Here is a 12,720-nt window from a genome sequence, read left to right as displayed (position 1 = left end):
GGGAGGGTTAGGGTTAGGCGCCATGTGGGGAGGGTTAGGGTTAGGCACCAACCGGGAGGGTTAGGTTTAGGGTAGGGCAAAGGTGAGGGGGGTTTCGGTGGGGCTGTCGGGATTTTGATGGATGTCCATCGGCAAATCACACCGATACCCAAGGCGCATATGATGAGAAATGTGTGTATCAGGGAAACTAACTGCCCCTCAGTCATCGAGCAACCAACTCTCACATGCAATGCACACTTCAGGCCTTATTCTCAGTCAGACGCAAGTTCTAATGCAGACAGATCTTGTCAATTTCAGCATAATGCACATGCGCCAAAAAAAGAAATGGCCAATTGTGCACTGGACCAGGCATACGCACACAGAAATGGGGATTTCTGGGTGGTAACGGGGCATCGCCCATGCGATCACAAAGAACTTTTCCATCTTGTGGGAGTATCTTGGGAGTATTATGGGCATGTAAACTGACTGTAATGTATTGTAAGCTTGTAAGCATGGCCCTCTTACCTCTTTTTCTGTCTGTTATTACCCAGTCTTGTTACATTAATTTTCTGTTCTGAATTGTAAACCACAATGTATATGCTGGCACTATATTAACTGTTAACAATAAATCTTTTATTCATTGGTCTGTTTGTTTGTTTGTCTGTTCTGCTATGCATTTGGACACACCTGCACCAATTGGGATGAAACCAATGCTAGGTAGTCAAGTTTGACCCTGGTCAGGTTTTAGGGGGGGTTAGATTCCTGGTCAATCCTCCCGTTGGTATATGCTGGGCAGAACTTTGACCCAGGAAACCTGTTCTGAGCTAACCAATGGATGGATTTGGACGAAAACTTCACAAAGGGTAACATTGTATCCCAGAAGACATACTAGGGGGTTGCGCTCCCATTCAGACCTTCCATTGGTGTACACTAGGCAGAACTTTGACCCAGGGAGCCTGTTCTGGGGCTTTCACTGGATGGATTTGGAGGAAAACTTCACAAAGTGGTAATATTGGATCCCAGAAGACATACTAGGGGGTTGGGATCCTGGTTGGACCTCCTGTTAGTATTCATCAGGCAGAACTTTGACCCAGTGAGCCTGTTCTGGGCCTTACATAAGATGGATTTGGATGAAAACTTTATAGAGTGATAACATTGGGTCCAACAAGACATATTAAAGAGTTGAGGTCCTACTCGGACCTCCCATTGGTGTATGCCAGACAGAACTTTGACACAGGGAGCCTGTTCTGGGCCTTCCACTGGATGAATTTGGCTGAAAGATTTAATGAACTGTAATAACTGACAGAAATAATTATAATTCAATGACCTGAAATAACTGACTGAAATAACCATAAATCAATTAATTAAAATAACTGACAGAAATGGAGGTGGGAAAACAAAAACTATTGTGTACCCAAAATCCTTGGAATAGCAACATTGATAACAGAAGGAAAACGTTTAACCCATCTCGCAATGTAGGATTAGGGCTACTGGCGCCACCACAGAAAAAAGACATTCGGCAGCCACCTCATGGGTATGTTGGAAGAGCTGCTAAGCTGCTAATTATTTTTAAAATGTAGACAGTTCCATCCAACTCAGGGGGAAACGCAGGATTTGTAGAGGAGGGTTTCCAAATGCAAACCACAATCTCCTGCTCTGTGGAACATTGTGCGGGAGTCTGGAGGAGCAGTAGAAGAACCTAGTACTGACCCTGGACATACATGTACCCATTGGTCTTTTTATATACTGGATAGTGTATGGAGTACTGTTTTAATAATTAACACTATAGATTATGTATAGTAAATGCTGTATCAAACATATTAAACCAATATAAATAACATAAGTGGTCAGCAAAAGGTTAAATATCCCATAATAAATAAATAAATAAATAAATAAATAAATAAATAAAATAAATACACAAACATAATAGAACCAGTAGGAGACAGAAGTGCACTTTCTAGGCACTCAGGGGGTAATTCAGACCTGATCGCAGCAGCAAATTTGTTAGTTGGGCAAAACCATGTGCACTGCAGGGGGGGCAGATATAACATGTGCAGAGAGAGTTAGATTTGGGTGGGGTGTGTTCAAACTGAAATCTAAATTGCAGTGTAAAAATAAAGCAGCCAGTATTTACCCTGCACAGAAACAAAATAACCCACCCAAATCTAACTCTCTCTGCACATGTTACATCTGCCACACCTGCAGTGCACATGGGCCCTCATTCCGAGTTGATCGCACAAAGCTACATTTTGCAGCCCGTGCGATCGACTAGTCGCCACCTATGGGGCAGAGATTTTTTGCATAGCAAGGCTGCGAATGCTTGTGCAGCCCTGCTATGCAAAAATATTTTTTGCAGTTTCTAAGTAGGTCCTGACGTACTCACTGGCTGCGATGTCTTCAGCGTGACTGGTCCCGGAGTTGACGTCAGACACCCGCCCTGCAAACGCCTGGACACACGTGCGTTGGACTCACCACTCCCAGAAAACGGTGAGAATTTGCACCAGAACGCCTTTTCCTCCTGTCAATCTTCTTGCGATCACCGCTGCGATTGCTTTTGTCGCTGTCCCTGTCATTGCCCAGCGACGGTCATCGCTGGGCAACGATGCACGTGCGCAATGCGGCCGCCGTGCATTCGCAGTTCCGACCCAATTTCACGGCTGCGAAGAATTGCAGCGTGCGATCAGGTCGGAATAACCCCCATGGTTTTACCCAACTGCTAACAAATTTGCTGCAGCGATCAACTCTGAATTACCCCCTCGGTCTCCCACCTCATGGTAAGGATCCTGTCTCTTCTTCCTGGCAGCTACTCTTTGCTCCAGTGCACTGACTGAGCACTCAGATTCACACACAGAGCAAACTTGCTAGAAGAAGTTCCTGCATGTGCAACAGCTCCATTCTGTCCCTCAAACTGCATGTTGTGGAAGCAGCTAAAATAATCGGATTTTGGTCATAATTTGAGCTACTGGTCAAGAGAAGGAAGGTTTTGGGGCAACTGGAAACCTCCCCTGCATTTGCCTATGCAACTCATTGATACCTTAATACTGTAATTTGAATGTTTAAACCTGGGCAATGCCAGGTACTTCAGCTAGTATTATATACTTACAGATTTCACAAAAACTAAGAATGGAGATTTGGTGCTATCCACGACAACTGTGGTCCCAGCTCTGTAGGAAGAAAATGTGAGATGTTGGATATATTATGGCAACAGGCAGGGATGTTTCCCGAGTAAGTCACCTGAGACAGCAAAATGAAGAGAATCAATTGAAATCATTGTCTTCAAACAAAGGTGTTAATTAATAATATACAGGTGTATCAAGCATTACATTTACAATGTCACTTTGTCATTCATGTAATGCAATGATACCCTTTTCATGGAAACACATGGCATTGTTTTCAAATACAATTTTTTACATTTAGAGACATTTTTGACCACCAGATGTCGTAAATTTCCCATTGATACACAACTCCCATTGACACGCTATAAAACTCACATTGCGAGTCATTCATGTATAAAAATTCAATTTACCCTAAATAAAACAAAAAATAAAAAAAATGAAGAAACCAGTGAGACCCTCCTAAATGAATGCCTAGTGTGTAGTCCATACCAAAAAATGAGCAAACCAGCCCACGGCATTGATATTGATGTTGGAATGTGACTAGCGCAAAAAGTGAGAAAACAGGCTCAGCACAGTTGTGAGAAAATTCTCAGCTGCCAAAGGGTTAAGTTCAAATTTTTAAACTAAGAACATTTTAATAAATGTACCTAAATATAGACTAAAATACCCATAACCTGTCGTATATGTATAATATGTAGTATTAAGAAACTGAGGATACATGTAAGTTGTAACCTAATTCACTAATTACTAGTCAGGATAAATCACTAGCAGTTAAAAAAAATCATCAGTGCAATAGTAATTTCTAGGTATTTTAATAATGATAGTTTTAATGACAGACTAATGGAATACAAAAGTATATATTGTGGGCTGCAATTATAAATATTAGGCAAGGAAAATGATTCAAGGAATCAATCAGATTTACTGTTTTAGTGATGTCAATGCTTGTCATTGTGACTTATTATATACAGCAAATTGAACAACATATTACTGTATCTTAGTAAAAATTAAAAAATAAAAAGACACATAAACTGAATGCCCAATTCAACAATGAAGATATATAATATAAATAGTTTCCAAGAAACAGACATAAACATTACAGGAAATAAATCTAGATAACATTAATAAAATAATATACTATGCCAGAATGATCTTGTTTTCCCCAGTAAAATTGTATTAACTTGTTTTTGTCCTTTAATATTGTTATGAACCGGTCAAAATTTATTTACCAAAATGTTTAAATATAGGAAACCCTATAAGCAAAAACCTGCAATGAACAGAACACTTAATTTGGTCTTGTTTAGGTTTCCTTTTGTATTAATTGTATTCAATGCATTAATATTAGCAAATGAACCAATGTGTCCCCTTCAGCTGATATAAAACTGCTCCCACTCATGACATTACCACTTAAATTATTATTGCAATTACTTGGCTAAATTAATGAATTGTTGAGTACTGTAGGGTTGTTTTTTTTAACCGATTCGTTTAGCCCAGGTCACAATATTAGTAATATAAGGCTTGCAAAAATGAATTCTTGTCAGCAACACAACTGAAATTAAAGCAATATACTGTGTGTGTATATATATATATATATATATATATATATTATAAAATAGCAAAACATAGTAAAATATAGTATATGCAAGCATGAAATATAAACCAGGATTTATATATTCTGTATCTATGTGTATCTGTAACACATGGTTGCCAAGGTTTGAGGAAGACATATGCAGACAGTTGTGTATAAATGTCAAAATGTTGAGGAAATGAGGAATTCTAATTCTATTTGTTGAGGAAATATGAAGAAACATGCACTCTTGTAAGTCTGGAAGAACATTGGAGACCAAATCTGCTATAAACTGGCAACAGCACAAAAACAGAGAGCTAAAATATAAATGCAGAGATAAAGGAAAACTAAAAGAATGCAATGACATATAGAGAATGTGACAAAATACAATATAACCTGTGAAGTCGTAGGGATCAGTCTCATGACAGTAATTATTATTATCATGGGTTTAAACAAAAAGGTATACCAAACCAAACCCTCCCTCCACCTAAGTGTTGCCAGCATCAGCGCTCACAGCCTACTGCTGGAAGTAACTTTTTGGGGGGATCCCACAATGTATGTCCCCCTGATTTAGCAGGTACCATCATAGGCTGTTAGCATTGGGGGCAATGAGGTGTCATGTTTTTCTGTTTATTTAATGTTCTTTAAACCAGTCCTCAGGCACCCTCACCAGACACACCTGCTGTCTGGCATATCTATGTCCCTGCAGGTCTACATCTGACCAATAAATGGGATTAACTACCAGTGCTAATGGTATACCCAAACAGAATATGTGATTATTAGGATTTCCTACTATTGTAAATAAGAATTCTAGGAAGTGATGATGTGGATCACTCATCTACTACATAAAAGTGAAAATTTGTCCTTCTATCTGTCTTTCTATACAAATCCACAGTTTACAAGCTAAGATCGTGAAATTTGACACACGAGCGTATTAAAACACGGCGGAGGCAACTAAAAAAATTAGAAATCTCTAGCACCCCGAGGGGGGGAGACAGCAGCACAGAGTATATCAGGAGACAGCATACAGTTGTGCTCATAAGTTTACATACCCTAGCAGAATTTGTGATTTTCTGGCCATTTGTCAGAGAATATGAATGATAACTCACAAACTTTTCTTTCACTCATGGTTAGTGGTTGGGTGAAGCCATTTATTGTCAAACAACTGTGTTTACTCTTTTTAAATCATAATGACAACAGAAACTACCCACATGACCCTGATCAAAATTTTACATACCCCAGTTCTTAATACCGTGTATTGGTGGTCATTCCGAGTTGATCGCAGCAGGAACTTTGTTAGCAGTTGGGCAAAACCATGTGTACTGCAGGGGAGGCAGATATAACATGTGCAGAGAGAGTTAGATTTGGGTGTGGTATGTTCAATCTGCAATCTAAATTGCAGTGTAAAACTATAGCAGCCAGTATTTACCCTGCACAGAAACAAAATAACCCACCCAAATCTAACTCTTTCTGCAAATGTTATATCTGCCTCCCCTGCAGTGCACATGGTTTTGCCCAACTGCTAACAAAGTTCCTGCTGCGATCAACTTGGAATTACCCCCATTGCCCTCTTTAACATCAGTGACAGCTTGAAGTCTTTTGTGGTAGTTGTGGATGAGGCTATTTTCTCAGATGGTAAAGCTGCCCTATTATTCTTGGCAAAAAGCCTCCAGTTCCTGTAAATTCTTGGGCTGTCTTGCATGAACTGCACGTTTGAGATCTCCCCAGAGTGGCTCAATGATATTGAGGTCAGGAGACTGAGATGGCCACTCCAGAACCTTCATTTTATTCTGCTGTAGCCAATGACAGCTCGACTTGGCCATGTGTTTTGGATCATTGTCATGTTGGAACGTCCAAGTACGTCCCATGCGCAGCTGCCGGGCTGATGAGTGCAAATTTTCCTCCAGTATTTTCTGATAACATGCTGCATTCATCTTGCCATCAATTTTGACCAAGTTTCCAGTGTCTTTGTAGCTCATACATCCCCAAAACATCAGCAAGCCACCTCGGTGTTTCACAGTAGGAATAGTGTACTTTTCATCATAGGCCTTGTTGACTCCTCTTCAACTGTAACGTTTATGGTTATGGCCAAAAAGTTAAATTTTGGTCTCATCACTCCAAATGACTTTGTTCCAGAAGTTTTGAGGCTTGTCTCTGTGCTGTTTGGAGTAAAGCGGGATGCTTTGTGGCATTTGCGTAGTAATGGCTTTCTTCTGGCGACTCGACCATGCAACCCATTTTTCTTCAAATGCCTCCTTATTGTGCATCTTGAAACAACCACACCCCTTTTTTTCAGAGAGTCCTGTATTTCAGCTGAAGTTATTTGTGGATTTTTCTTTGCATCCCGAACAATTTTCCTGGCAGTTGTGGCTGAAATTTTTGTTGGTCTACCTGACCGTGATTTGGTTTCCACAGAATCCCTCATTTTCCACTTCTTAAATAGAGTTTGAACACTGCTGATTGGCATTCTCAATTGCTTGGATATCTTTTTATATCCCTTTCCTGTTTTATACAGTTCAATTACCTTTTCCCGCAGATCCTTTGACAATTCTTTTGCTTTCCCCATGACTCAGAATCCAGACACGTCAGTGCAGCACTGGATGAAAGATGCAAGGGTCTTTCAGGAGTCCAGAAACTCACTGACCTTTATACACACACACTGATTACAAGCAAACAGATCACAGGTGAGGATGGTTACCTTTAGTAGCCATTCAAACCCGTTTGTGTCAACTTGTGTGCATGTTATCAGGCCAAAATCTCCAGGGTATGTAAACTTTTGATCAGGGTCATTTGGGTAGTTTCTGTTGTCATTATGATTTAAAAAGAGTAAACACAGTTGTTTGACAATAAATGGCTTCACCCAACCACTAACCATGAGTGAAAGAAAAGTTTGTGAGTTATCATTCATATTCTCTGACAAATGGCCAGAAAATCACAAATTCTGCTAGGGTATGTAAACTTATGAGCACAACTGTAACTCCGGAATTGCTGGAGCAATGTACTCAAAAATTGGTACACATATACCTTACAATCTGGGAACAAACACTATGGGGGAAGACACCTCTAGCACCCCTAGGTGTCAGGCAGCAGTACTGAGTATTTCAGCAGACAGCATAACTCTGGAATGCCTACAGCAATTTACAACAAACTTGGTAGACATAAGATATGACTTACACTCTGGGAATAAACACTGTGGGGGTCAGACACCCCTAGCACCCCTAGGGGTGGGACAGCAGCACAGAGTATGTCAGCAGACAGCATAACTGTGGAAGGGCTGGAGCAAGTTACACCAAACTTGGTACACATCTGACTTACAATCGGGGAACAAACTCTGTGGGGGTTAGACACCACTAGCACCCCTAGCGGTGGGACAGGAGCACAGAGTATTTCAGGAGAAAGCATAACTCCCGAATGCCTTGACCAATTTACAGCAAACTTGCTACACAAATGTCTTACACTCTGGGAACAAACACTGTGGGGGTAAAACACCACTTGCACCCCTAGGGGTGGGACAGCAGCACAGAGTATTTCAGGAGACAGCATAACTCCTGAATGCCTGGACCTATTTACAACAAACTTGGTACACATATGACTTACAGGCTGGGAACAAACACTGGGGGGTAAGACACTCCTAGCACCCCTAGGGGTGAGGCAGCAGCACACAGTTATTCAGCAGACCGCATAACTCTGTAATGCCTGGAGCAATTTACACCAAACTTGCTACACAACTTACTTACACTCTGGGAACAAACACTGTGGGGTTAACACACCACTAGCACCCCTAGGGATGGGTCAGCAGCACACACTATATCAGGACATGCATGATATCTCAGTGATGACAGGGCTGCATGTGACAGGGCCAGTGACATGATGTGAGAAGGGGAATGGAGGTAGCATGAACCCACACACTGAGAGTTATATAGAGGAAGTAGCACGGTCCCCCAGCAGCACAGAGTATATCAGGAGATACATAATGTGCTGCACTATATAAGAAACTGAAAAAAATCAATAATTTCACAGGGACACTGACATATGAGGAGGGGAATGGAGGCAGCAGGAAGCCACAGACTGAGAGTTGTATAGTGGGAAGAGCAGGGTCCCTTGGGGGACCAAAAAGGGGTCCGGCCACTACACAAAGTGCATCAGGGAAGCAAGATATGCCTATATACTAGATCTCCAATCAACATAAATTAACAAACTATCATTCTAATTTGCCATCCTCATCCCGTAGCAAAGCACAGGTATTCAGCTATCTACAATGTTATATATACTGTGTATTTAGTATTTACATTTATTTTTGTAAACAGACATTCTTAGGGTGTGTACACACGGGGAGATATTTTCTTTCGATTTTGACTATATAGTCAAAATCGCAAGAAAAGTTAGTGCAGATCGCAAGGTGAAAGTCACCTTGCGATCCCGATGTGCGGTCCCGCCAGGTCGGCATTGCAAGAAAAGATAGACTGTGCAGGCAAGTCAATCCTTGCTAGATCGGTGTACTATCTAGTTCATCTCACATGTCAATGACATCTCACATAAGCCAAAATCGTAAGCACACATAGTCCATATCTCAAGAAAATCTGTGCTATCTGGGCTCCGGGGAGTTCAAGGGAAATCGCAAGTAAAAATCAGGCATAGCAAGGATCTCACCGTATGTACACACCCTTAGAATCCCGGGCAACGCCAGGTACTCCAGCTAGTACAATATAAAAATCATTTATTACAATAAAAGGATTTGAGTCATTTGTAGCACATAACCTCTTCCAAAGTCACGGATGTTACAAAATGCAGCAGCGGTTTCAGGATAAGACTGCGCTATTTATAACCAACCTTGAAGCCATTTACATTGGTGAGCTACAGTATAAGCCCACCACTCCACAACTTTCATCCAAAGGGCTCTATTTGTTAATACCCAACCAAATGAATAACCACTAAATACACAGAAATATAAATACATAGTATGACTTTGAGCCATCAACCTAATATTAGTATTAGATTGTAGCATACTGTATGTGCTCCTCTAACAGAGCATCTATTCATCCTTACAACTTTCCCAATCAATAGTAAGATGAAGATGACTGGCATATCTAGAGGAGATAACAGCTTATGGGACAGAGCAGGCATCACTTTTATATTGTGTTATTGACATTTATCAGCAAGCTATTGCTATTACATATGCCACTAAAGTGAAATTGATTTTTATATACAAGATTTCTTGGCAAGCCATCTGAGGCTTTAGGGGTGGTTCCACTGTACATAATGACTTTTAACTGGACAAAAACAAGCACTATTTCATTAGCTTTGAACTATTTAATTCTACCTTAATTTGATTAGACTTGATAAAACTCCATTATTACTTGGTGACAGCATTTAATAAGTTTATAAAGCTGTCTAAGCACAAATACTACTTCATACATTCTGCATAGACTACCTGATCTTGCATTACAACATTACTTACACTGCAAGCAATAATAACTGCTACTGAATATAAGTACAATACTGTAGCTTTGTGCTATGATCATGCTCAGTGGCCTTGTCATGCAGGACCAGAGTGGGGGGCCCCCACACACAGGGCGTTCCCACACAGGCTCAATCTGACCCTGCAATTTGTGAGAATGAGGGTCCTAGACAGGGGGGCTGCTGCGGCTCTGCATGCACAGACTACATACAGCACAGTACGGCTCCCGAGGCCGGCACTGCCTACGGCTCTGACCCGCCTCTTGGTTGCTCCTCCCGGTGGCTTTGATGAATCCACCGGCCCTCCTCCTAACCACTGTTCCTCTGAGATCAGTGCCACTGGACAGCTCCTCACAGGCTCCTCCGCAGCCATTTTATTGGAGGGGACACAGACAATTTAGTTGCCCAGGGTCCCCACAACTCTTAATCTAGCCATGTTGACATGATGGGAGTGTCATGTAGGCGAAGTTGCAGGCTAAACAGGGTCTTTTTTTCAGGCAGATCTCATGCACCTAGTGTAGAGCTGGTGCCAATGCACAGTGTGTTATTAGTGGCGGGTGAACCCTGCAATCGCACGGGGCACCCGCCGTGACACCTGCTGGCTGTTGTCCTGCTCACCCTCCTCCCTCCTACACCACTCTGCTCAGGGGGCTGAGTTTCGTGAAATGTCATGTTTGTGCCCTGACGTCACGATGCAACCATGTAATTTCACAAAACTCTGTCCCCCGAGTGCAGTACTATGGGCAGGAGGAGGAGGGGGAGCAGGATAGCAGTGCTGGTGGCCTGGCTGGTGTTAATGAGTATACACCCCTGGCAACGAGCATTATACACCCCTTGCAACGAGCATGGAACCCAGTGCATGAAACCCCTGGCAACAAGCATGGAACCCAGACCATGAAACCCCTGGCAACAAGCATGGAACCAAGAGGATGAAACCCCTGGCAATGAGCATGAAACCCGGAGGATGAAACCCCTGGCAACGAGCATGGAACCCGGAGCAAGAAACCCCTAGCAACGAGCATGGAACCCAGAGAATGAAACCCCTGGCAATGAGCAGGTAATTTAAAAGTAATTAGTAGCCTTACTGTAGGGCATAATGTATCACGGGCATTACAGTGTGTGGTTTAATGTGGTGGAATTTTTTTTCTTTCCTGTGGTGGCCAAAAACTATTGATTGCTGGGCAGCATTTTGCTAAAATGTTAATCTGAGGAGGTACAGTAGAAGATTTCTGTTTTGGAGAGGTATTTCTTAAAGTCTGAAGAGAGATAAAATTGTGAGAAATAAAGTACTTATCACATTTTACAGGCAGTGTTTGAAAAATGGCAGGAGCTGATCAGTTGGAACTTTATCTCTCACAATTTTATCTCCTTCCAAGCTTTGATAAATAACCCCCTAAAAATCAAAAAAGTATTTAAATGTATTTTTTATTTTAAGTCAATTGAAAACAAATTGGTAAATGGGGTTTTTACCTTCTGGATCAACAATAAACACATTGGGGTATATTTACTAAGCTCCCGATTTTGACCGAGATGCCGTTTTTTCTTCAAAGTGTCATCTCGGTTAATCTCGGTCATTTACTAAACACTAATCACGGCAGTGATGAGGGCATTCGTAATTTTTTGCAAGTTCAGGTAAAAAATTACGAATGAATACACCATCGGTCAAAACGCGGCTGTTTAAGTATGAATCTCGGTCATTTACTAAGAAGTGCAAAGCCAAAAAAGAACAAACACTGCCGTGAAAAATTACAACTCGTAAAAAAGTGCTAAAAAAAAACAGACCTTTTTTTTTTATTCGTGATTGGATAGGCATGCACGGATCCATGAGATCCGTGCATGTATATCAGTGGGAAGGGGTGGGAAAGTGCTTATTTTTTCAAAAAAAATTGCGTGGGGTCCCCCCTCCTAAGCATAACCAGCCTCGGGCTCTTTGAGCCGATCCTGGTTGCAGAAATATGGTGAAAAAAATGACAGGGGTTCCCCCATATTTAAGCAACCAGCATCGGGCTCTGCGCCTGGTCCTGGTCCCAAAAATACGGGGGACAAAAAGAGTAGGGGTCCCCCATATTTTTAAAACCAGCACCGGGCTCCACTAGCTGGACAGATAATGCCACAGCCGGGGGTCACTTTTATACAGCGCCCTGCGGCCGTGGCATCAAAAATCCAACTAGTCACCCCTGGCCGGGGTACCCTGGGGGAGTGGGAACCCCTTCAATCAAGGGGTCCCCCCCCCCCAGCCACCCAAGGGCCAGGGGTGAAGCCCGAGGCTGTCCCCCCCCATCCAATGGGCTGCGGATGGGAGGGCTGATAGCCTTTGTTGTAAAATAAAAGATATTGTTTTTAGTAGCAGTACTACAAGTCCCAGCAAGCCTCCCCCGCATGCTGGTACTTGGAGAACCACAAGTACCAGCATGCGGCGGAAAAACGGGCCCGCTGGTACCTGTAGTACTACCACTAAAAAAATACCCAAAAAAACACAAGACACACACACCGTGAAAGTATAATTTTATTACATACATACACACATACATACATACATACTTACCTTATGTTCCCACGCAGGTCGGTCCTCTTCTCCAGTAGAATCCAAGGGGTACCTGTTGA

At 42.1% G+C, this 12,720-nt stretch overlaps 1 protein-coding gene across 2 annotated transcripts in view; it reads right to left on the bottom strand.

The window, feature by feature from the left end:
* The window catches only part of LOC134925262 (uncharacterized), a 212,545-nt gene that overhangs the window by 56,268 nt on the left and 143,557 nt on the right, over positions 1-12,720 (bottom strand). For both annotated transcript variants that reach the window (XM_063920904.1, XM_063920905.1), the window contains exon 10: positions 3,083-3,143. In XM_063920904.1, the coding sequence (XP_063776974.1) occupies positions 3,083-3,143 (61 nt within the window). The remainder of the gene's footprint in view (positions 1-3,082; positions 3,144-12,720) is intronic.

Source organism: Pseudophryne corroboree, chromosome 1 (genome assembly GCF_028390025.1).
Source record: "Pseudophryne corroboree isolate aPseCor3 chromosome 1, aPseCor3.hap2, whole genome shotgun sequence".
NCBI classification, from domain to species: domain Eukaryota; kingdom Metazoa; phylum Chordata; class Amphibia; order Anura; family Myobatrachidae; genus Pseudophryne; species Pseudophryne corroboree.
Note: the sequence above shows the minus strand (reverse complement) of the source record. Positions and strands in the feature narration are given on the sequence as shown.